This window comes from Diabrotica virgifera, chromosome 6 (assembly GCF_917563875.1).
Source record: "Diabrotica virgifera virgifera chromosome 6, PGI_DIABVI_V3a".
Classification (NCBI taxonomy): domain Eukaryota; kingdom Metazoa; phylum Arthropoda; class Insecta; order Coleoptera; family Chrysomelidae; genus Diabrotica; species Diabrotica virgifera.
This window is the reverse complement of record NC_065448.1, coordinates 174,382,491-174,410,380: the sequence shown is the minus strand read 5'-3', so window position 1 is coordinate 174,410,380 and position 27,890 is coordinate 174,382,491. Positions and strand designations below refer to the sequence as shown.

The following is a 27,890-nucleotide window of genomic DNA, read 5'->3' as shown; positions in this document are numbered from 1 at the left end:
TGCTCCGATTTTATTCGGTGAAAGTGTCAGCATTTGGGATATTCGAAAATACAGGAGGCAAGAACATTTCTTGTCCAGATGAAAAGTAGTTGAAAAATAAAGAATAGTTTCAATAAAAAAACTAATTTTTGGTCTAGTATTTTCTGATACTACTTTGTATATTATACTTTTTACTAATTAGATTCATTTAATTCACAATCTTTAATATCAATCTCACGGATGTTACAAATAATGTTAATATTTCAACACCATTTTGGCAGCTACTATCTCGTTACTCTTGATAGATATTTAGTAGCTTCCCATGATTATAGATTAGAATCTTTAATTATTTATCTTATTAAAAGTTACAACATAATTAATGTACGCAAATTGGGCTAATAATTGTTAATGCAGCCCAAGTTTGATTGATAGTAACCTTACGACATATAAGGAATCCTTATTAAGGATGCGTAATGCCATTATCGGACAAGTGAAAGCAATCATTAAATATTTCTTGTTATTCTCCATATAGTCTATTAAGGTACTAATACCTTCACATCTTAGATACATAAATAATATCTTACTCCAATAATCATGAGATTTAAGAAATGGTAAGGATCAATCCGAAGTAGTTACTTAGACCATATTCTGCTTTAAAATGTCATATTTGTCATAAAAGTGTTGTTGTTATTCTTCTTCTTCTTATGCAATCCACTAATGGATGTTCGCGATCACGTTTGACCATTTTTCTCTATCCCTTGCAGTATGTATTAGGTCTCATATGTTTTTTAGTCCTGTCCATTGTTTGACATTACGGAGCCATGATATTTTCTTCCTACCCACTCCCCTTCTTCCTTCGATCTTTCCTTCAATTAAGGTTTGCAGAAACTGATATCTTTCATTTCTAATTATGTGTCCCAGGTATGCCGTTTTTCTCTGTTTAATTGTGCACATCAGTTGTCGTTCTGTACCAATTCTTCTCAGGATTTCTTCATTTGTTATTCTTGCGGTCCAGGGAACTTTAAGGATTCGTCGATAGATCCACATCTCAAATGCCTCTAGCTTATTCATTGTGTTTATTTTTAAAGTCCATCCTTCCATGCCATATAGGACCACCGACCGTATATAGCATTTTGTGAATCTTAATCTTAGGTTTACGTCAAAGGCAGAGTTCGTAAAGACGTTTCTGAATTTCATGAATGCACTTCTGGCTCTTTCTATCCGACATTTAATTTCCATATCCGACATCCAGTCTTCACATAGCCAGGTTCCCGGGTACTTAAACTTTCTTACGCACTCTACATCTTGGTTGTTATATGCTAGTCTTGCATTTTGATGTTGGCATAATTGACGGCTGATTATAAGGAACTTCGTCTTTTTTATGTTGATGCTAAGTCCCATGTTCTCGCTATGCTCTCCAATTTTATTAAGAAGGTTTTGGAGGTCTTCTATATTGTCTGCTATTAAGACCGAATCATCCGCATATCGTATATTATTGACCCAGGTACCATTCACTTTGATGCCGCTTTCGCATTCCTCAAGAGCTTCCTGGAAGATACTTTCTGAATAAAGATTGAACAGTAGTGGGGAGAGAATGCATCCCTGTCTTACACCTCTGAGAATTTTTTGAGCTTGCGTTGCTTCATCATCCACCTTGACGACAGCTGTTTGATTCCAGTAAAGAGCCTCTATGCAACGAATGTCTTTTTGATCTATGTCGAGTTGTTTTAGTATATGTACGAGTTTATGATGTTGTACTCGATCGAAGGCTTTTTCATAATCTATAAAGCACATCATTACATCTTTCCTTTGATCGTAGCAGTTCTGAGCTAGCACTTGGGTTGCAACTAGTGCTTCCCTGGTACCCAGGCCTTTTCGAAATCCAAATTGTGAGCAACCAATAACCTTATCGCATTTTGTGGAGATTATGTAGTGAAGAACTTTGAGGAATATTTTTAAAGAATGGCTCATCAGACTTATCAGTCGGTGCTCTTGACACTTTGTTGCGTTGTTCTTTTTTGGCAAAGGGATAAAGGTAGATACAAGCCATTGGACAGGGAATTTTCCTTTTTTATAGATTTGGTTGAAAAATCTTTTGAGTATCGTAATTCCCTCTTCATCTAACAATCTGAGTAACTCAACAGGAATTTTATCAGGTCCAACTGCTTTCCCGTCTTTTGAGGTATTTATTGCTCTAGTAATTTCTTTAATTGTGATCTCGGGACCAGATAGGTTGTTAATATCTTTCACTTGTTCCTGAACGACTTCTACTCAGGCCTCTCGTCTGCAAAGAGATTTTTGATGTATTTTTCCCATATGAGTTTCCTCTCTCTATCATCTTGTGCCATTTTTCCTTGTTCATTTTCTAAGTTAGAAAATTTCTTTTTTCTGTATATTCCAGCTACCTCCTTTAGTTTTTTATGTAGGTTGTGGTCATTATGTTGTTTTTGTAACTTCCATTTCCTCACACTGTTTCTTTAGCCACTTATTTTTTGCCGTTCTTATCTCTCTTCTTATGCGTTGTTGTTGTTCTCGATATTTGTCTCGGTTCCCTTGGTTTTTATGTTTTCTTCTTTCTTCGAACATTGCCAGGATTTCGTCAGTCATCCAACTTTTCTTTTGTATTTTTTGTTTATAACCTAATTCTTTTTTAACTGTATCCGTCATTGTTTCCTCTATGGCTCTCCATGTGTTATCCAAATTAACTTCTCTTTCTAGTTCTACTTTTGTATTCTTTGTTTAAAATCATACTTAATTCTCTTCTGGTATTCTCATCTTTAAGTTTAGCATAGTCTATTGTTGGTTCTGGTTTAGGTCTCCTCATATTAGTGATTTTTATTTTTATTTCTGCCAAGAGAAGGACATGGTCTGATGGAACATCGGCGCCAGGGTATGTACATGTTCTAGTTATTGATGATCCAAATCTTTTGTTAACCATTATGTAATCGATCTGGTTTCGAACTATACTCTCGGGGCGGTCCGCTGGGGCTTTCCATGTATATAAGCGTCTAGGCGGTAGCTTGAACCAGGTATTAGATATTTTCATATCTTCCTCTTGGCAAAATTGATATAGTCGTTCGCCTCGGTCATTTCTCTCTCCCAGGCCGTACGGGCCTATTAAATCGTCGTCTCTACCTCTTCCTATCTTGGCATTAAAGTCGCCCATTATGAGGTTTACTTCATGTCTCTTCACGTTACTAAGCAGTTGTTTAAGTTCTGCGTAGAACATTTCTATATCTTCTTCTGTTGAGTCTGATGTTGGGGCATAAACCTGAATTATGTTGATATTGACTGGACTGGCTTTCAGTTTGAGTAAGGCCGTACGGTCTGAGAGTGGGAAGAACTGTATTACCGATGCAGATAATTTGCTCGTGATTATTATACCTACTCCCTTTCTGTGGTTTTTATCCTGGTTTCCAGTTATTGCTATAATCTTACCAAATTCATCGTTTAACTAAATCTTCTCATTCTTTAAGTGCCGTCACTCAATCGGATGTTGGATATCATCATCACTATCTTTATTCTATCTACCGCTGCTCTAAAGAGTTCTATAGAACTGCATTTAAACCAGTCCCTTATATTCTTCAACCAGAACACTCTCCTTCTTCCTGTGCTCCTTATTTCTCTTATCTTTCCCTGTATTATCAGTCCCAGCATTCCATATCGCTGTCCCCTCATTACGTGTCCCAGATTTTGTAACTATCTTATTTTTATTGTGTTTATTATCTGGCATTCTTTACCCATTTCTCGCAATACTTCCGTGTTCGTTTTCTTCTGAGTCCATGCTTTGTAAGCATCCTTCTGTAACACCACCTTTCAAATGACTGTAGCTTTTGTATGTGTTCTTCTTGCTTCAATGTCCAGCTTTCAAGTCCATATTGCAGTATCGAGAACACGTAGCATCGAGAACATTTCTTAGTATCTATATGTGGATTTTCTTGTAATGTTTTCGGTTATTATAAATATATAACTATATAACTTTTGCTGTATTCTTAAGTCTGCACTGTTTTCTATTTTGCTTGTTCCTACCAAATTCTATCTCCTTTAGGTACTTATATACTACTATAAAGTATTATGTATGAAAAATCATACATGATAATATACAGAATAAATCGGTGTGCAAAATCAAATTTATTTAATTCTATTATTAGCAATGGTAGCGTTTAAAATCTTACACAACATTATATCGCCTTAACTGTATCAACTTAAAAAACTCCTCTGGTTTGCATTTGTCATAATGCGGAACATAGCGGGTAAATAATTTTGACCAAGAAGAATTTACAGTAAACAATACGCCATGAAAAAGACATTTTAGTTCTAATGAAAGCAGGAAAACAGTTTTACTCGCTATGAAACAATTGCCAAACATTCACTAATGTTCTATGAATGAGATACTTTAGAACCTAACAATAGGTTGAAGCAATTTGGAATGGCTCAGTACATTTTAAAATTATGGAAATGGGCATTTAATGGTAATTTTATAAATATTTATGAAAAAAATGGTTACTAAACTGACACAGTAGTCTATAATTAGACGATGCGATGAACAAATATAAACAAATAACAATAATATTCATGAAGTATAGATAATGTCGAGCCATCGAAACAATCGTAATTAGAGTAGGAGGAGTAGAGTAGAGGAGTGGGTAAAAACATATAGGTACATTTACGAATATATAATATAGTATATTCACTTGAAAGTAATGCATATTGTCAACACAACGAATGCGTGATCAATTGAGGGGTCATACGTATAAAGGTTTAAGTGCAGTTTTGGTAGTTCTGAGATAATCAGCGATAATCAGTTTTAAAGTTGTTTGAGTTTTATAAATTCTAGGAGTCATTAAACTAAAATATGTCCAGTGTACAATGTTCTATAAAATGGTAAAAATATAAGGGTATATTATTACTCTTGCTATACCCTTCCTTTCCAATTATTAAAAAAATGTACTTAAATCGGTACACGGTGTTGATAAATGTTACTGGTAAAACGGTTCAAGTGCAGATTTTAATTATTACTAATCATTCTTATCCTAGCTGTTATCCACAGTGTAACTACAACTGGCACGTTGCATAATACTTTTGCATAATTAGTCTTCAAATTTCGGTTCAAATCTAATATTTATTTACTTAAAATTAGTCCTGTATTAACATGAGGTTTTTACAGAATACTCAAAGTAGTTCCTCGATAACTCGGATTAATCGGGACCGTGGCCGATCCGGGTTATCGAAAATCCGGGTTAGCCGGAGAATATGGCAAAAATTAATAAAATACGGTATACTTACAGATAAACTCCGTTATAACTACAATAACATGAACTGCGCATCTAAATTGTTAAAAACACGCAAACACAAACCTAAGCAAACGGAAGCAAACAATACAAGACTGTACTACACACAATATAGTCACAATCGGAACGATACTATCAACAGTGAAAACTAAGACCATTGTTTAAAAAAGAATTTTTTAAATAGTCTTTTAGTCTTTTTTAAACAATGCTAAGACAATTTGAAATAAATAAAGGAATAACAGGTGCCTGTTGTTTCCGATAAATCCGAGACAATGACCGTCGCTCTGCCGCCGCCGCCGTGTGCCATGAGTCATTTTTACTATCGTATACTTAGTTCAAATTACACAAATACACATTATCTCTCAAATATTATATTACATAAATATTATCCCTTGCAAAATAATTCGGATGGAATTCCCCAGATTAAGAGACTGGGCCGATATCAAGCACAAAATAATCTGGGGAATTCCATCTGAATTATCTTGCAACGGATAGTACATTTTAATTGTTGAAATGTTTGTCTGATCAAAATCGGTCCGGGTTAGCCGGACTTTCGGGTTATCGGGGGCCGACTTATCGGGGTTCCACTGTACTTGTTTTTACAGAATACTAATAATAGTTTTGTGGTAAAATGCATCAAGCACACTTAAACCCGTATATACTACCAATGCAAAATGCAATTATTTTCAATAGTAATACCACTAGTGATTCAATTTTCGCGATAAGTCTGTCGATTTACTTCTAAACGAAACTGAGTTGCTTGAAAACACCACGAGTCCGTAGGACGAGTGGTGTTTTATTTAAGCAACTCAGTTGAGTTTAGAAATAAAAGACAGACTTATAAGATAAATTAAATCACGAGTGGTATTTTATTAGACTATTTCACGAACAAAGTGATAGGTCAAAAATTCAGTAGAATGAGAGGAAGGAATTTAATAATAATACATTTGATCTAGGTAACCCAAATCTACCCATTTTTTGAATAATTCACAATTAGTTATAATCATGAAATATTTATTATAACTATAAATAATTTGTTATAATTATTTTTTACCTATAACAATAAATAGTTGAAGGCCCAGCCTTTTAGAATGAATGCTAGTCTTTCGTTGTTATTTTCTGCATCTAATTTGTAGTTGCGATCCACACAGAACATCATAAATTATCTCCATATATAAGATTTAGATTTTCTTGTGTTACTCGGTATATTTTCTTCAATGTTTTGGTTTATAACTTCGTTTGAAATACCACCGAAACGACTCTTTTTTAACGTATACAGCTACAATAATTTTTTTGGCACACGTCAAACTTTGCTTTGCGATCGGTATCCATGGTTACGTCATTGAAAACACGAAGCTTATAGACCAATCAGAATTGAAAGACAGTTGGTGTTCGCGATAACACAAGCTGTCTTTGGTTTGTGATTGGTCAGATTATGTGAAAATTTTAAGATGAGTGAAATAGTCATTAAAATAAATGTAATGGCGATAGATGGCGACTGTAGGTAGGGCGAAATATATTTAAATCCTTTTACCACCAAGTTATAATACCATTTAAGTATGCCAATCTGTACTTCGAGCATATTTTTAGAGAAATTCACTTAGACCCTTTTACTTCTAACTTCTTTTTAGAAGGAATTCTTTTACGAAGGAAATTATTTTTATTTCTTTATTTGCTACAGTGTTACATTGATTACCGGAATGATAATCGGTAATCTTCAATTGTCAATTCAGTCATGGCTTACTTAAAATTTAGATAAATTTAAACACCTAAGATAATTTGCTCTGAAAAATGAAAATATCTCGAAAACTAATAAATTTGGGCATAGGGAATGTTATATAAAAATTAAAGTACGTTAATGTTACTTTTCAATAATGATATAAAATACAGAGTGTTCCATTTAACATTACTGAGAAAATAATGTACTTGCGTTTTGACTCACCCTGTATTTGATATAAAGAAAATTAGCAATATCAATAATTCTTAAAAATTTTGACAATAAATAAAAAAATATGGCATTATAAACCATTGCTTTTGTGCTTATTTTTAGTTATACAGGGAGTTGAACTTGTTACGATTTTCATACAAAATTGGTTATACATTTGTAAATACCCTGTATAACATTACAAACCTTTATATTTTTGTGATGGAGAAGTTAACAGGATTTCGAATATAAAATAAAATATAGGGTGTTCCATTTAAAAAAAAAACATAAGTTAGGTCTGCCACTGTGTTATCGAACACCCTGTAACATTCTAACTAATTTTGTAATGTGAAGCTCAAAGGTGGCTAAAGTTTTTGTTATTAACTTTTATTGCTATCTATTACTATAGCGGAGCTATTGGGCTTTACCCTACTAATCAATCACCCTGTACACTTGTTATGTGCAGGCCTTGTTCATATAGAAAATTGGAAAAAGATTAATTGATTCATTGAATTCACCAAAAGATATTTGTGAATCTCAGTTTGGATTTAGGAATGCATTATTTGAATTTAACGTATTGATTCAAAGATGTATAGATGGTAATCAACTACTGTACGTTTGTTTGATTGATTACAATAAGGCCTTTGATAAATTTCGCCATAATTACTTACTAAAATTGCTTAGAAATAAAAATATAGATAACGGAGATATTATAATAATAACTCATCTGTAGTTTAATTAGACTGTCTACGTTTGAGTGAGAAAAGAGTTCTCTGAAGAAATAGCGATATAAAGAAGATGAGGTAGGATTATGTGCCTGTGTAGTCGGAAGAAATCGTTTAAGAATCACTCGAAGAAACAACGATCAAAATAAAAGTTGACTGCACACCTAGCAATAATATTATGTGCAGACGAGACTGTGCTAATAGCAGAGAATATACAAGACCTACAAACTTTGTTATATCGGATGGTACATGTTAGCGAGGAAAGTGGACTCCCAATGAATGATAAAAAGACTAAATGTATGACTAGTACAAAAACACAACAAGAAGCTTTAAATATAAGACGGAACGACGAGACGATAGAAAACGTTAACAAACATAGATATCTGGGTATGATTGTTAACAAGGATAACGATTATATAGAATAAATAAGAATGAGAATTGGACAAGCAAGATCAATTATTACTGCTATGCAGCAGTGACACTAGCTTACAATTGAAAATAAGAATAATATGCCCTCTGTGTTTTTCGTGCTGCTCTATAGAATAGAAGTGTGGCCCTTAGAAAGAAATTACTGATCGATTAGTAGAAGCGTTTTAGAGTGCTACAGAAGAATGTTAAAAATAAGCTGGATGGGTAGAGTAATACATGTTGGGGAATTTAGGAGAATGAAGAAAAATGGAAATAATAAATACAATTAAGATAATTAAATTGCCATATCTGGGTCATGTGGTAAGAGGGAGTTAGGTATTTGTTGTTACAGATGATAATACAGGGTAAAATATAAGGAAACAGGAGTATTGGCAGAAGGGGCATTTCTTGGTTAAATAATTTGAGGAAGTGGTATAAATGCAATTTTTAGGTATATTCAGAGCGCAGTATTAAAATTGAAAATAGCCATGATGACTACCAAAGTCCTCACAGGAGTCCTCACCGTGATGACTAAAAAAGAAGAAGAGTAGGTTGTCAAATTTATGAAAGGCTGATTGTAAAGTGCGATTAAATATTTCTAGTGTTATTCAATAGGTTTGTTCTAGCAAACAGTCAAAATAGTCAGAAACCGTCAACAAACAGTTGGTCAGTGAGAGAACATAATACAGTCACCAGTGCTATCCCCTCTACTCGCGCTGGTCCACTATTCGCTGATGGTTTCAAACCGTTTGAAACTGATGCTAGAACAAACCTATTACAGTGGAACCTCGATAAGTCGGATTAATCGGGACCGCGGCCGATCCGGGTTAGCCGGAGAATATGGTAAAAATTAATAAAATACAGATATCTTACAGAAAATAATCTTAATTATAATTGCCAAAAAAAAAATGAAATACTTATGTCCAGTACATCTAAATTACGTACAGTTGTATACTTTATTGTTTATTTCTTGGTAAAAAAACTCAGTCAAAGTGAAAACATTTTTATTTTATCTGATGAAAATCGATCCGGGTTAGCCGGACATCCGGGTTATCGGAGGCCGACTTATCGGGGTTCCACTGTATTGCATTTGAAACTCTCGTGGACATGCAGCTTTCCAACTCTTCCTACTCTTGCTGATAAATTTTGAAAACAATCTGCGATTGGTTGATAATCTTCAGGGTCACATTTTCTATTTCTTTTAATACAGTAATAAACAGAGCTTCATGCGTGAGCCGGAGAGAAAACACCATCATTCAAATTAAATTTTTTAAGGATATGAGTTATAAAAGGTCTTTACTTTTTGGATAATATTTTCATCCACAATCTGCAATAAAGGTGTGCAGTTTATTGGTAGGAAGATGGTTTGGATATTCTAATCACTTGATCGAAGTTCATTATTCATTTTGGTAGCGTGGAGCATTGTGAAATAAGAAAGAGTAAAGATGGACAAGTTGTATCTTTTCATAAGCTACTTTACTTCTGACACAAAGTTCTTAAGGATCCATTAACTAAACATAGCTCTCGTGACCCAACTTTTAAATTAGTTTTTGCAGCAAATTGGCAGATAAATGTTTTTGAAAGCTTTAGATATTTTTAACTTTACCAATCACTAACGAATTCAATTTTTGTATTCCAGTAGAATTTGAACACGGAATAAATGTGATCCTATCTTTGCTGACTTTATTACATTCATCAATTCTTTATTTTTTACACTATCGTGGTTAAGATTCAATCGTCTTCACGTGGTATATAATGTCTTGGATGTGTCGATATATTGAAGTACTGGATTAGTTAGCTACTATACCAATGAATCAAAAATAGTTATTTAGAAACTCCTTACTATATAATATATAATGTATTAATTTTATGTGAGAAATTGATATTTTCTCTTCTGAATTTATTGTTAACGTTGGATAAATGGTAATAATTTTAATAAATATCCTAATGTAATTTGGAAGGTCATGTATTTATATCGTTTTATATATTTAAATAAATTCTGCTTAATTTGAATGACAGTGGCCTCAATTTAAAAATTTAAATTAGAAAATAATCCAGAACTCCTACGACGGTAAAAAACTAGAGTATAAACAAAAATGCGACTCTGGATGTAAACAGTACAGCAGCAAGGTTAGAAACATTATAAAAATATATTTACTGAAGACAATATAGATTCCGACTCCGACGTCTTGTAATTGAGGGAAACACTAAGAGAAAAAGGGATCCGGTAAGAAGAAAACAAGCATTACTAAAAAATACATATATGTATAGGTATACACATTCATAAGTGCTAAGTACATAGATAAACATAAACCATTTATACAAATGGTTAACATCAAATTAGTGGAGTAACAATAGTCCAGGGTAATAAGGATTTTCTCGGGACACCCAAAGATCCAGGTAGCTGACTACTTTTTAAGTTATTGTAGACCTATAGGAAGAGAACCTACCTGTTTCCTGCCTAGAGTTCGCGTCCGTTTTTTAATTATTAACAATTTAGTGCAAAAATCGTTTTTTTGCATTCCATTCAAAAACTAAAGAGTTGACATAAAATTACAAAATTGACTTTTTTAAAACATTAAAAAACCTTCAAAATGTCGATTTTTGAAAGTTAAAAAGTTAATTTGTTGCTACGAAAACTGCAAAATAAGTCAAAATCGTTATTTGTTAATAACTTTTATTAAAACTACCTTAGAACTTTAGTGTTTCACCCAAAGTTGGATATTGGGGAACTTAACAAACCCTCAAAATATGAGACTGATCCATTAATTAAAGAGTTATTCTATTTATTTATCCCAGAGACCTTTATTTTACAATAAGATAAGACAGAAAATAATGAAGATAGAGCAATTCTGAGTATGCCAAATGAATGTAGAAGAGTGATAGTATGAAAATGTATTAAAAAAAGATAAAAAAATGATTAACATAGTAAAAAATCCTAATGCCAAATTTTTAAAATTTTGTAGTTTATAATCATTTAGAATAACTTTAAAAATGTTGTCCGTAGAAACAATCTTTTTATATATTCGAAAAGATAGTATTTTAACACGAATTTTCAAAAAAAAAATTAGCCTGGGCTCATTTGGGACAAAGTTAGCCATATGTTTTTTAATTCACAGCTAATTTGTTTATAATAATTAAGGAATCTCATTAATGCCATTTTAAAGAAGGGGATTTGTATTTTTTCTTAAAAAATTTGCACAAACATTATACCTTTACAGTACCCTCTACGATTTTTAAAATATGTAGTGCAAACGATTACTAGGGGGAACCTACAAATCCAGCGAGTTAAAATACCGAAAAAGCAATTTCAAACGAATTTAATTTGCTGTATCTCCGGATCAACTCAATGGATTTTGATCTTTCTTTTTTTAATTGGTATGTTATTTTTACGTAAATTACAAATATGCAATTTGTTTATAAATGTATTAATTAATAAATAGTCTAATTTGTTTAAACATTTCTTGAAAAAATATTTTTTTTACAAAAATCTATTTTTTTAATCATAGTATCATTAATGATCACAGAAAAATTTAAAGTACACTTTAATAAATAAATGATTTTTATTAGATAATTATTTATTGAAGATAATTTATTTATTAACGTATACCTTAACTTTTTCTATGATTAATAGGGATAGTATGATTAAAATCATGGATTTTTGGGAAAAAATTATTTTTTCAAAAATTGTTTAAACAAATTAGACTGTTTATTAATTAATAAATGTCTAGACAAATTATATATTTGTAATGTAAAGAAAAATTACATATTAATTAAAAAAAAGAACGATCAAAATATGTTCAGTAGATCCCGAGATATAGAAAATGATAGTAGTTGTAAGTTGCTTTTTTTTAGTTTTTGAACTCGTGCCTTTGTCGGCTCCCAGCTCCCCCTTCACTTACCACGACTAGTCACCAGTTAAACTACATTTTTAAAAATTCGTGTAAAATACCAGCTTTCCTAATATGTAAAATGACTTTTTCTACAGACAATATTTTTAAAGTTATTCTAAATGTTTTTAAACTACAAAATTTGACAAATTTGGCATTAGGATTTTTGACTATATTAGATAATCTTTTTATCGTTTTTTTAGTACATTTTGATAGTATCACTTTTCTACTTTCATTTAGTATACTCAGAATTGCCCTATCTTCATTATTTTCTGTCTTATGTTATTGCAAAATAAAGGTCTCTGGGATAAACAATTAGAATAACTCTTACACTGATTAATGGATCGGTCTCAAATTTTGAGGGTTTGTTAAGTACTCCAATACCCAACTTTGGGTGAAACACTACAGTTCTAAGGTAGTTTTAGTAAATGTTATTAACAAATAACGATTTTCACTTATCTTGCAGTTTGCGTAGCAACAAATTAACTTTTTAACTTTCAAAAATCTGCATTTTTAAGGTTTTTTAATGTTCTAAAAAAATTAAATTTAGTAATTTTATGTCAACTATTTAGCTTTTAAATGGGGTGCAAAAAATCTAAAAAATCGCGATTTTTGCGCTAAATTGTTAATAAATAAAAAACGGACGCGAACTCTAGACAGGAAACAGGCAGGTTTTCTTCCTATAGATCTACAATAACTAAAAAAGTAGTCAGCTACCTGGATCTTTGAGTGTCCCGAACATGGTCTATTTCTAGCTTATTACCCTGGTCTACAATAGCACTTGGAGCAACAGTAGGTACCTTCAAGAGAAGATCATTATTTGTTGACGTTTTAGGAAGAAAGGATACGTAAAAGAAATGTTCTTTCGATACCTATACGATTGTTCGTGTGATTTTCAGTAGGTTTACCATATTATTATTATAAAGAGAAATTATAAAACTGTCACACTAGTGTTATCCACTGAGCTATGATACAAAAAAATATAATAGAAAATTATTGTTGTGCTTTATAAATGAGTGTTTTTAACATTAATAAAAAAATTATATAGCCCGATCAAAGAAAAATCTGACCCAAAAAAAATTAAGGAAGGATGAAAATTTGGGAATAGGTAGTTAAAATTGTCTATTATTATATAAAAAAAAGTTTACAATTTTACATTCCCTCCATTTTTCAAAAATAGAGGGTAATACCCCCCTCTCGAAGGTGAAAAATATACATTCAAAATAAGTCCCGAATTGGATAAAATGACTAATTCTAAGCAACTTTTGTTCTATTGAGTTTTTTCCCTAAGTCAATACTTTTCGAGTTATTTGCAAGTGAATATGTTCATTTTTAACAGAAAAAAACATGTTTTTGGACGGTTTTGCGGAGATAACTCAAAAAGTAAGTATTTCAGCGAAAAAAATATTCTTAGTAAAAATATAGCTTAAAAAAACTGAAAAAAATGGTGTATGCTTGAGGTCTGTAGACCCAGTAGAAGCAGAGTTGTAGCTTATGAAAAGTAGGTTCTTCTTCATAAAATTCCAAATCGAATATTTCAATGTGAAATAACCCAAAAACAGAGCACTTTTCGGGGGATTCATTTCAACTTAAAAAAAAGGAATTATTTTCGTGTTTTAAAAACACTTGTAACATTAAAAGTAAGTGAGTTACGCTCAAAATATTGTTGGTCCCTTTTATTTTTTGATAAAAAAATCGCGAAAATCACCCCCTAATTAACATCACAAATAAATTTTATCATTACCACTTCACAAGTTACTTTGCTTATGTATTATCTATTATCTATATGATCTGTTTCATAAGTTCAAAGTTCAAAGTAAGTTTCATCGGTTCAAAGTGCTTATTTTTGAAAAAGCTGTAGTTAAAATGTCTTGAACGAGTAACTAATCACGAGTTTAGGCAAATTTTGAACAGCCATAGCATAATCAATTTTAGTATAACAAGAAAACAAAAAAGGAAAAATATTGAGAAAAGCAAAACGTACATTTTATTACTCTTTAATATTTTTGGTATTACTAATAATTTTTAAGTTAATTCCATGAACAATTCAATTTTTTTTTCAAAATTAAAAAAAAGTTTTTTTTTAAACCCAATTTTTTTCAAAACTCAGCACTTTGAACCAATGAAACTTATAAATAATATAAACAATACATAAGTAAACTAACTTGTGAAGCGGTTACGATTAATTTTATTTGGGAAGCTAATTAGGGGGTGATTTTCGCGATTTTTGTACCAAAAAATAAAAGGGACCAACAATATTTTGAGCGTAACTCACTTATTTTTAATGTTAGAAATTTTTTAAAAAAACAAAAATAAACCTTTTTTAAACACTTAAAAAAGTAATGAATTTTCCCCGAAAAGTGCTCTGTTTTTTGGTTATTTTATTTCACATAGAAATATTCGATTTGGAATTTGACGAAGAAGAACCTACATTTCATTAGCTACAACTCTGCTTATACTGGGTCTGCCGATCTCGCGCGTAAACCATTTTTTTCAATTTTTTATAAGCTATACTTTTACTAAGAATATTTTTTTCGCTAGAGTTCTTACTTTTTGAGTTATCTGCGAAAAACCGTCCATAAACATGTTTTCTTTTTTGTTAAAAATGAACATATTCACTCGCAAATAACTCGAAAAGTATTGACTTAGTGAAAAAAGTCTATAGAACAAAAGTTGCTTAGAATTAGTCATTTTATCCAATTCCGGGCTTATTTTGAACGTATATTTTTTCACTCACGAGAAAATATTTTTCACCCCGTATTTCCCAATTTTTGTAAAATGGAGGGGATGTAGAATTGTAAACTTTTTCTTATATAATAACAGACAATTTCAACTACCTATTCCCAAATTTTCATCCTTCCTTTATTTTTTTGGTGGTTTTCGTAAAATTTTGTGTCCCCTGATCGGGCTAATATCAGAAGAAACCGCAATCATTTTGCACTCTTTACTTTACATAAGTGTACGTAAGAGTGCAAATGCTGGTGATTTGTATTGGTGGACTACAGTCAACAACAGAAAACAAATTAACTATTTGAAGAAAATTTCACACTTAACACTACCAGATTGCCTGGTTGCACCAACAGATATTAAGCTTAAGACGTACCTTAAGCTTAAATATAAATGTAAATCATTATGCTGGGGCCGCACTAGCGGCTAGTGCCGTTAATTGTCGCATTATTTGACATATTTCTAATGCAAGTAATGCGGTGATTAGCTGTATTGGACGCTGGTGTTTAAGCTGGTGGACCCAGCATTAAAGTATAAGCTGAGCTTCGCTAAGCTGGAGCTTAAGATTTGTTGGTGCAACCAGTCATTAGTAATAGTTCATTATGGTTTTTAAAATTTTGATTATTATTTATTTCAGATGAGAGTACGATGATTATTCGCTGGAAACTGGTGTTTGGATTTTTACTTGTATTCGTACTTCACTGGCTAGTAGATGCTAAGAAAGGTAAGACATTCAATAAACTGACACAATATAATAATGAAGATTTTTCTTTTCACTCCTATATTCTGCCAACTTAACAAAATATTTTTTGTTGTGTTGAATATTATTTTTACCTCAAACTTCATCATTATCAACCTCTACGCGTCCACTGCTGAACATTGGTCTTCCTCAACTATTTTCATCTGTCTCTGTCTTGTGAGGTTTGCATCCTGTTACTGCTAATACGCTTCAGTTAGTCAGTTGTCCATTTGGTTGATGGGCGTCCTCTGCTCCGTAGTGCTTCCACTCAACAATAAGTTTTGTCCATCGGTTGTCTGATAACCTAGCCTAGCCTGCCCAATTCCATTTTATAAACGTGATTTTTTCGATAGCCACTGTTGCTTTTGTTTTACGTACTTCGCTGTTTCACATATTTTGTAGACGCACTCCATCTTCTAAGTTTCCAACTTTTACCGAAGGTTGGATATCAACATGGCAATTCTTATTTTACTTGCAGTCCTCTAAACAGTTGGTTAGAGCTCAGACCAAACCACTTCTTTAGATTCCGTAACCAGGATGTTCATCTTCTTATATCTCTTTGACCTTTTATTTTGCACCTAAATAATCAAATGCCGTAGACAATAACGAGGACCTCTTACTATATGATCGAAATATTTAAATGTTAAATGGGTTGCACGTGAGAATTCATTTTAAATGAAGTAGAAAACAGACGTACTCTCAATCATTTATTAGTATCGTTCGCGGTAACAATCCCGTACTAGTCCAGGATTACTTCGCATGCGCACTTTAAAAAAGAGCTTTCGCGGTAATCGAGTTCTGAACTGCTAGTCCGGGATTTTGTCAGATTTGTCGTTCGCGGTCAAGGTCCCTATACCATAGGTTGTATGGTAACTTTGACATTGACAAATGAAATATTGTCATCGTGACGTCACCCAGACGATCAATTTTACGAATTGTTTGTAAACATAATAGGATACGTGGTTTGGAGGCTATATTTTGTTATTAAATATCGTTAGTGTTTTAATTTGTGTTTATATCTTAAGATATAATGTATCTATAGATATTATTAAGTGTTTTTAGTATAATAACTTTAACAGAAAACTCTTTTACAAGTGTTAAGATACATTTTAATGTGGTTGTATTAAGTACCTACTTACTTTACTGGATTTTCTTTCTGCTGTATTGTATAGTAAAGGACATTCGTGTATAGAGACATTACAGTTCTGTAATGTCTCTTGCGGTTCTTCACATCAAGTTTACATCATCTGTGTAGGTTACAATCTGCTTAGACTTATTGAACAATATATCTAATTAAGTCTATAGATAATAGATCTATTATATGTAATTGTTTCATATAAAATTATAACCAATATTGCAGCCATCTGAAGATCGTTTGAATAAACAATTATAAACTAAATGAATATATAAAATGGGCAAAATTCCCTTTATTGCGCTGAAATTGTATTTTTTTTATAATTTACTGTTAATGTAAAATTTCACAGGTACCTATTGAATGGAATCATAATGTTTTAATAGTTTTAGATATTATAATCCAGTACCTAACGTAATCAGATGCTCTTATGTTAAACTTAAGGGAAAAACTACTAATTTTGATACATAAATCTTTAGTTGAATCTCTTTTTCACCATGGTTTACATGTTAGGAGGAATTTACAATAATGTACTACATGCAGTATCCCCAATTCAAAATTATTATATACCTACTCAAAATCATTTAAAAAAGTAAATTGTATTCAACCCATTATTAATATACCTAGGATATTTGAATGATTTAGTCTATCTACCACATTTTTTAACGAATATATGAAATAAATAGTTATTAAAAATTCAAACGTATTTTTTTTAAATATACACATTTTCAATACATTCCTACTTTCCGAGTTCATTTCAATGAGTGAAGTGAATGAATTTGAATGCAGCATTCTGGGTGACGTCACTCCCGCCATTAGATTCTCGACGCTGATTGGTGGAAAGTTACCATGCAACCTGTCTATTTATGAACCTTGGTTCGCGGTAACCGAACTGCGAGTTCGGAACCAGTCCAACCGATCCTTGGTATCTGAAGCGAACTCGGAGTCCGAATATGCGCAGTAGGAATTTCAAAATACTTACAAACATTTCTATATTGTTTTGTGCTAAACACCTGATTTGTAGCGGTGTTTGCTTTTCATTCTGTGTTTATTTCATTTTCATTTGTTTTTAATACTGTGGTTTAACTCAAATATTTAGAAATTTATTGATTGTGATTGTCAATAAAATCTTTTTTACATACTTTGATGTATAATTTTTACAGTTTAATATGATCATAAACAAATAAAACATTTTTTAATATGAAGGTATATGTACTAAATACTGTGTGTCTCTTTAAAGTTCATTATTTATTTTATTTGTGATACAAAAATAACCAATGTTTAATGTAAAATGTACTACTTAAAAAATGAATAAAATAACATAGGTATATCGGGTATATCTATGAAATCTTTATTAGACGAGGATACCCTAATATAATATTAATAAACAATACCTAATATGGACGTTAATATTAAAATATGTAGGTATTAGAAATAATAAAAATATTCCATGTAATTAATAACAATTATACAATAGGTACCAGTAACCAGTATAATAGAACAAATTTTTTTCTTAGGAAAAATAATTGGGTAATGTTTTAATATTATGGTCTCGTAGCTTAAAGCTTAAAGCCACTAAAACTTATAACAATGAAATATTTCATTAAAATATGCCTATTCATACTATAAACATATATCTGGTTGATCTGATCTAGTAAAATGTTCACGCAAATCTGAATTAAAATAACAAATTCATCAAAATAAGATGAATACATAAAAACTAGGTTATGATAGTGTTAAGGACTAGTTCTAAATTCGTTCGCGGTGTAAATCAATCCTGAACTGATTCTGAACCGCGCTTACGTACAATCCGAGTACTAAGAGAATTCGTAACTAGTCCTGGACTTGTCCAGGATCGTTACCGCGAACGAAGCTATGGTAACTTCCGATGACCGGTTTCGCTCTCTAAAGTATGCAGAGCATCTTCAGGTCAACGATTACAAGTCACTAAATGCTACAAATAAAAACTAAAGTTAGAACAATGTCTGGATGTAAAAGATGCTAAATATCCATAAGATCAATCCAATATTGAACAACATACATAAAAGTAGTTAAGACAGCAGACAAATACATATGCATGTACACTCGGGGCGGTAACAAACGTCCTCAAGCTCACAAACACATGCAGATGTATGCCGTCTGCAAGCATGCAATGATAACGTGTCGTACTTACATTCGGTTACAAGGAGCTACTTCCTGAGTATTCATTAACATGATATCTTGCTTAAGTTGTGCTAACGGGATATGGTGGAATAGACGGAGAATATTGTAAAGGTTAACAAGTTTATGGAAATTGGAAATTCTAACCTGTACAACATTCTCCGTCTATTCCACTATATCCTGTTAGCACAACTTAAGCAAGATATCATGTTAATGAATACTCAGGAAGTAGCTCCTTGTAACCGAATGTAAGAACGACACGTTATCATTGCATGCTTACAGATGGCATACATCTGCATGTGTTTGTGAGCTTGGGGACGTTTGTTACCGCCTCCGAGTGTACATGCAGATGTATTTGTCTGCTGTCTTAACTACTTTTATGTATGTTGTTCAATATTGGATTGATCTTATGGATCTTTAGCATCTTTTACAACCAGACATTGTTCTAACTCTGGTTTTTAATTGTAGCATTTAGTGACTTGTAACCGTTGACCTGAAGATGCTCTGCATACTTTAGAGAGCGAAACCGGTCGTCGGAAGTTACAATAAATGATTGTGAGTACGTCTGTTTTTTACTTCATTCGAAATATTTAAGTTTCTGCCTCTTAATTGTCTGTAGAATTTCTTCCCTCTTGTTAACCCTATCAAGGACAGGTAGACAAATTCATGTATCCATGATATTCGTATAATTCTTCGATAATACCAATGCTCAAAAGCTTCCCATTTTTTAAATAAGTATGACAGTAAATATGACAGTATAATTGGCACATCTTATATTATTAAGGATTTCGAGATTTATGATCATCCCGTGCTTACACTCGCCTAAAGCCACTTAGAAGATGACTTCACTACGGTACCTATGTGGTAAAATAAACAGTACTGAAATGCGTATGTCTCAAAGGACTCCGCAGAAACCTTATGGAAATGGCTCTCTGTCAAATGCTCGAAACTTTGGATTCTGGTAGTCCTTGATGTGTCGATCACAAGACTCAATGGGCGCGTAGCTCCAAAAATCATGGTTTTAAGATATATGCCTCTGAAGTTATAGGTACAGTGAGGACGTTTGAGTTGAAATAAATTCATTTTCTCGTGAACGGGCGACTTTGGAGATAAATTACGAATCACGTCGATTTTTATTTTTAAATTATAATTCTTTGGCGTATACATCATACTAGTGACGTCATCCATCTGGGCGTGATGACGCAATCGATGATTTTCTTAAATAAGAATAGAGGTCGTGTGATAGCTCATTTGAAAGGTTATTCAATTCTCTATTTACTACCTAATATAAACAGTAACATAATTATTTATACAGGGTGCCCAAAAAATTGTTTGAATTAAATTAATTAAGACAAAAAGAAGAATGTATATAATTTATTTAATTCGAAATACAGTTTACTGCTGTCAGAAAACAGAAAAACATGTTAATTTGAAAAATAAACATTGCTTTTCTCTTAAATTAAATGTTCAAACTGCTAACAGGCAGGTGGGTGGCAGCTTTAATATTGAATTTAACCGAAAAACTTTATTTATTTATCAAACATTTTTTCCTGTTTTCGGACAACAGTAAAATGTATTTCGAATTAAATAAATTATGTACATTCTTCTTTTTGTCTCAATTGATTTAATTCAAAAAAAAATTTTGGGCTCCCTGTATAAATAATTATGTTAATTTTAATATTATTGAATAGAGAATTGAATAAACTTTCAAATGAGCTATTACACAACCCCTATTCTTATTTAAAAAAGATCATCGATTACGTCGTCCCGCCCAGATGGATGACGTCACTAATATGATATAAATGCCAAAAAATTATAATTTAAAAATAAAAATCGGCCCGTTTCGTAATTTATCTCCACAGTCGCCCATTCTCGAGAAAATGAATTTATTTCAACTCAAACGTCCTCACTGTACCTATAACTTGAGAGGCTTATACAGGGTGTTTCATTAATAATTGTCCATATAGTAACTGGAGAAACCTTAGCCAAAATACAAAGATTTAACCTAAAACACTTAAATAAAATGTAATTCCTTATTGAGTTACAGGGTGTTTTATCTAAAAATTTAAAAACTATTTTTGCTCAGAATTTTAAAACTATTCGACATACCCTTTTCATACTTGGCAGAAAGTGCGACTACTAGACACCCTACTAAATTATTATAAACAAACGTTTCTAGCTACTACCAGAGGAGTACGACAGGGGATGGTGAATGACCCTTCTAAAATTTTACGCCACTGGAAAAATTACTATTTTAATGCTATTTTTAGATTCTACAATACTTTCTACGTAAATAATATACTCCTCATTGGTAACGATAGTCATTCGTTTTCGAGATATTTGAAGTTAAACATGAAACGGCACACTTATTGTGATTAATTTATGATATTATGATTCATATGATTAAAATTTAAAAATTATTTGTACCCAGTACTTCAAAACTATTTGGCGTATCAATATTATACTTGGCAGAAAGTGTAGGTACTGTGCACCCTACTAAATTAAGATAAATAAACGTTTCTAGCTACTACCAGAGGTGTACGACAGGGGATAGTGGCTGGTTGAACCTTCCCAAATTCTACGCCACTGAAGAAATTGCTATTTTAGTGTATTTTTTTGATTTTGCAATACTTTTTATGTAAATAATATACTCTTTATTCGTAACGATAAAATGATTAATTTTCGAGATATTTGAAATTAAAAATGAAGCGACACAATACATTAATCAAAATAACCGTGTCGTTTCATTTTTAACTTCAAAGATCTCGAAAACTAATGCCTTTATCGTTACAAATGAAGAGTATATTATTTTCATAGAAAGTATTGGAGAATCCAAAAATTGAACTAAAATAGCAATTTCGCCAATGGCGTAGAATTTGGGAAGGGTCAACCATTCACTTTCCCCCGTCGTACGCCTCTGGTAATAGCCAGAAATGTTTGTTTAACATAATTTAGTGGTTTGTACAGTACCTATACTACCTACCAAGTATGAAAAGGATACGTCGAATAGTTTGAAAATGCTGAGCAAAAATAATTTTTAAATTTTTAGATAAAACACCCTGTAACTCAGTAAGGAACCACATTTTATTTAAGTGTTTTAGGTTAAATCTTCGTATTTTGTGTTAAGGTTTCTCCGGTTACTATATGGACAATTATTAATGAAACACCCTGTATATCTTAAAACCATGATTTTTTGGAGCTACGCGCCCAAAGTCTTTTGTTCTACACATCAAGGACTACCAGAACCCAAAGTTTCAGAGCATTTGACAGAAAGCCATTTCCCATAAGGTTTCTGCGGGGTCCTTTGTATGTTTCATACATCGAAACGTACTGAGTGGTTTCCGAACGGCGTTAATGTTAGTTGCTTCAGGATGGTCACCAGATTTGCAGAAAAGGCCGCGAAAATGATCCAAGTTTAAAATCAACAATGGCTTCATCAGAACGGGCAACCTGTCACACGGTCAGAGAGTATCTTCGAATACTTCGCGATCATTTTGGGGAACGCCTTATTTCGCATGACAGTGATTTTCCACCAGACCTAACGCTACCTGAAGGGTATATATTGGGAATGCTTAAGGAAGCACACCAATCCACCATCTGACATTCTGGAATTGAGAACTAGAATTAAAAAATTTTTTCGTGTTAGAGGGCATCTTTAACATCTGTTTTATCGGGAATATCGTCGTGAATAGTGTTTGCAAGCCTATATCACATATACTAAATATTATAGACATAATCATAAACATTTTAATAAGAGGAAGCTTACTGGATTGAGTGAGCTGAAATTATTTGAAGAAGTACTGGAAAGAACCAATGAGGTTAAGTATCTAGGGGTAGGGGTAACCCTGAATTCGAAACTCAATTGGAATACTCATATTACCAATATAAACAATAGGGCTAAGCGACTCTTCTAGAACTGTAGACGAGTTGTAAGTAAAACCTGGGGATTGAAACTATTGGTGGTCTCTTGGTTATACACATCAGTGATACGACCGACAGTCACTTATGGATCAGTACTCTGGTGTAGAAAGACGGCTTTGCAATCTTGTGTGACCACTCTCACCACCCTACAAAGACAAGCGCTTTTAAATATAACAGGAGCCTTGAATAGTACAGGAACGGCTTTATTAGAGGCTATCACAGGTCTCCCTCCGTTGGAATTATATATTTCGACGGTAGCCTTTATGACCATCCTGAGACTCAAAGCAAAAAATACTTGGAGGCCGAATTATGTATTGAATAGCCACACAAACACTACTGGGACTATACTGAGGAATCCATCTTTATGATGAACTCAGATATGATGACACCAGAACTAATCTTCACTAAGAAGATTAACACAATTATACCATCTAGAGAACAAAAAGTCCCAAATATTAATGGGGACTTAATATGGTTCACTGATGGATCTAAAACTGCCCGTGGTACTGGATCAGGAGTTTTTGGGCAAACATGTAACTACAATAAATCTTACAGCCTAGGTCAACATACTACGGTGTTCCAGGCTGAAGTTTTTGCTTTGGTGTCCTGCATTAATGAAATTATTGATGAAGACCCTAAAGCTAAGAGAATTAACATTTACACAGATAGCCAATCGGCTATTCTAGCTGTAAAGAACCCTCTCACCAAATCAAAACTGGTGAGAAACTGCAAAGATCTCCTTAATAACATGGCAAAAGACAATAAAGTGTCTTTAATATGGACCCGGGTCATGAAGGGGTGCAAGAGAATGAACGAGCAGATATGTTAGCGAAATAAGGCTCGAGAGAAACTTTTGAAGGCCCAGAACCTTTCTGTGGCATCATTAAAGATGCTACGAAAAACGAGGTTCAGAAATGGCTGATAAAGAATCATCAAAATAAATGGAGAACCATCATCATCATCAGCCTCTCTCAATCCACTGCTGGACATAGGCCTCCCCTGTTTGTCTCCAAAGTGTTCTATCTTGTGCTTGCTGTACCCAGTTTTTTGTTGTCCTTCGTAAGTCATCTTGCCATCGTGTTGGTGGTCTTCCTCTGCTACGTTTATCGGCTCTTGGTCTCCATTCAACTAGTTTACGAGTCAGTCTTCCGTCCTTCATTCTGGCAACGTGTCCAGCCCATTTCCATTTTAAGTTACAGCTTCTTTCAATGACGTCTATGACTTTGGTCTTAGCTCGTAGATCTTTGTTTCTAATCCTGTCTCGCAGAGTGGCCCCTATCATTGATCGCTCCATTCTTCTCTGCGCTACTCTTCGCTTTTGTGCGTTTTTCTTTGTAAGCGATAATGCTTCTGCACCATAGGTCATCACCGGTAGCACGCATTGGTCGAAAACTTTTTTCTTCATATTAGTTGGAATGTCACTCTTAAAAACGTTCCTAAGAGCTCCGTATGCTGCCCATCCTTGTATTATTCTTCTGGATACTTCGGTTGTTTGATTGTCCTTACCTATCTTAATTTCGTGACCTAGATATATATATTTGTCTACCAGTTCTATTTGTTCATTTTGTATTTCAAGGTGTTTACTTGGTACTAAGTTCGTCATATATTTTGTTTTTGTTATATTCATTTTTAAGCCTATTTTATGACAGGAAGTTCTTCCAACATTTTCTTTGTTTGTCCCAAATCGTCTGCAATCAGGACTATATCGTCCGCGTAGCTTAGGTGGTGTAGCATCTCTCCGTCCACATTTATTCCTTTGTCACCCTTTGGTGACAAAGGAATGGAGAACCACTCAAGGGCAAATCCAGATTTAAAAAAATAATCAAGAATATTAATAAAAAACTCTCGAACAATTTGATGAACCTCAAGAAACGAAAGATCAAAACGGTCACTGAAATGGTGGACATTGGACTGAACATTGCCGCTTAAGAAATCACCTATACAAACTAGGTAAGGTGAATGAACCATGGTGCAGAAAGTGCGAAATAGAAGAAGAGACTGCCATACACATACTACGCCATTGCAGTGTGCTAGGTGATGTAAGGCAAGACTTCACTGGTCAAATGAGGTTTGAACCAGAAGAGATCCTAGAACTACTAATAACAAAACTGTGACCTTCGTTGAGGCCACAGGACTTATTAGAGTTTAAGGAGAAGAACAGGTTTTTGTACAAAGGTCTTATGACCATGTACCAGAGACTAACAAGTCTCGCCTGAGTTAAGAAGAAGAAGAAACATTTTTTAATATTTTTATTTAAGTGCCTACTGTTTATTTTGCTGCATAGGTACTGTATTTAACGATACCAATAGTAGAAGTAAATATTATTGTACTGTTTTTAGTTACTAATAGTTTACCATAAATGCCGCATTGTATTTATAGTGATGCAATATCACAGATGCTTTGTCTGTAACGAAGCACCTCTAATTTAAAAATAAGTCATGATTGGACTATTTATTTAACATTTACTCCACATAACATCTACACAATCTCACGGAGAAGACGTCTCACCTATCGATACTCGTGCATCTTGTAACATTTTATGTGTCATTTTCCTTATTTGTACAAAAGCAATGCATGAAATACCACTTCGAAGATTTCTATAATTTTTGTCATTACATAAGACGATACGTATAATATATATTAAGTTGATGTAAAGGTTAGAAAGCGTAACAGAATGTAAGGAAACAAGTTCATCAGTTCTTAGTCGATGGCAATTATTTATTTTACGTTTAATTTCATACTCTTTTGACATGTAATTGCACAGCGCAATCACCAACAATAGTTATTATCGGGATTAATACATCGGCAAATCATCAATTATCTCTTTGAAGTGAGCTGTAAATAGTTTTACTTTTTTAATGATAGTGTATTTTCATTTTTTTATTATAAGACGCACACACTGCGAGCCCTAATCGCTAAATTACTAAATATTAGCGTTGATATTGGGATATTAGATAAAGAAAAAATTTATCGAAATCGTCAAATTATTAGGTTGTTCAATAAGTTTTGCGGTTCGATAAGAGAGGGCGTTGCTACTGGCCTAATTTTTTTGTTATGTTTGTATAGAGATTTAAAATTTCCGGAAAAATTGGGTGCAGGAAAAAACCTGTTTTTTTCCGAAAAGAAAAAACAGGAAAAAAAGGAAAAATTCGGAAAAATTGAAATCTGATACAGTATACTAAACATATTCTGCATCCTGTATTAAAATCGATAAATTTAGTAGAATCGCATAGATCTATATTATAAGAAGTGCCTTTTGTATTTAAGTATATAAAAGACACAATATTAAAATATTGCCCAACAAGTTAACCAGACTAGTTCTCTTATCGAAAGCTTGCTAAAATATGTTGAAAAACGCTACGAATTTTGTTCTAAGCCGATTCACTTTGCAGCCAATTTTCTTGATGCTCGTTTTAAAGGAGAATAATTATTATTGAATGAAGACCAACTAATTAAAGCTATAGAGTTCATTACTGAAATGACTCGTTCACTTAAACTAGATGTAGGGAAGGTGGTGGGCAAATCTAACCCGATTTAGAACAAAAACTGGATTTTTTAGTCGAAATTCTTTATGGGATAGTGCGAACAATTCTCATTCCATTATGGTGGCAAGGTTTGTTTACAATTGGTTTGTTTGCAGCCAATTGTCTCCCGAATTTTAAATGGACCTCCATCTTCCGCCTCTTCAGAAACTGGTCTTTACACGGCCTCATACATACAAGCAAAAGAAATACAATCACCACAGGATAAAATTTAGAAGTTATTCATTTGTTTTTTTTTTTCTTTTATTGACTTTGAGAACTGCGCCCATTTAGCCAGCAACACTTCTTAAAATCAACGCTCAAACAAACATACCATACACGAAGACCATTACGAATCCAATTAAATTTGATTATAAACGAAAAACAGATAAAAATCATGTTGTATTATCCGCCTATGATGATGAAGCGGGAATCAAGTCTAAATCAGATGCTTGGTCTGAAGATTCAGATTCAGACTCAGATGAAAACCACTGAGCGCTTTGGTTAAAAATTGTGCTTTCTATTTTTGAAGTTTCGGTTTTGATACTTTTAATAATATTATAATTTTTAACCCTATATACATGTTTGTACTTATATCTTAGATATTAATAGATATTATTAAAGTATGTTCCTGCATTTATTTTTACAAAATATATATATTTAACCGACTTTAAAATTGGTATTTTTTCACGTTTCAAGTCTCAATTAAAAAATATTTAAATTTTCCCATTTTTTCCAATTTTTCCAATGGTTTGGAAACAAACGGAAAAAAACCTGTTTTTTCCCAATTTTTCCCGTTTTTTTTCCGATGTGTTAAATCTCTATGTTGGTATACTCTTTGTATGAACGTGTGTGAAGTTTCATTTCAATCTGACAATTCATTTTTTTGTTTACAAGCCATTTAGTGTCGACGTATCAAGTATTTTTTTACAATGGAAACCATCAAGTATCGTGCAGTGATTGAATTTTTATTTTTGGACGGTTTAAAAGCAAAGGAAATTTATGAACGAATGTTGAAATTGTATAAGGACTCTTCGCCTTCAATTAGTACATTAGAAAGATAGGTTGTTGAATTTAAACGTGGCCGTACAAGCAGTGCCGGTTTATCCACTGGGCGCTCGGGGCGGGCGCCCAGCTGCCCGGGCCCCAGAGGGGTCCGAAGGAGCCCGTTCCTTTTAATTATAAAAAAATAAAATCGCTGAATAATTTACATATTCTTCGAAAAAAATCTCATACGCAGATACGCCAATACACTGCAAACGACTTTGTTCTATTGTTACATCTCTTCACGCCTATACACAGTGCCGTAGCCTAGCCCCACAGGGGCCCCGTGTCAGTGTTTGTGGCGGGGCCCTTTTTTAAAAACTACAGGAAGTTGTCAGATTTTGCCATGTCCTTGATTAAAAACTACCCAGGTAGTGGGTAAAAACTGTAGGTTAATCAATGACCATGTCTCGAACTGTATCCAAAATA

At 32.9% G+C, this 27,890-nt stretch overlaps 1 protein-coding gene across 1 annotated transcript in view; it reads left to right on the top strand.

The window, feature by feature from the left end:
* LOC114329915 (balbiani ring protein 3) overlaps window positions 1–27,890 on the top strand; it is a 298,548-nt gene that overhangs the window by 47,338 nt on the left and 223,320 nt on the right. The window contains exon 2 of the mRNA XM_028279193.2: window positions 15,582–15,668. Coding sequence (XP_028134994.2) covers window positions 15,593–15,668 — 76 coding nt within the window. The 5' untranslated portion in view covers window positions 15,582–15,592. The remainder of the gene's footprint in view (window positions 1–15,581; window positions 15,669–27,890) is intronic.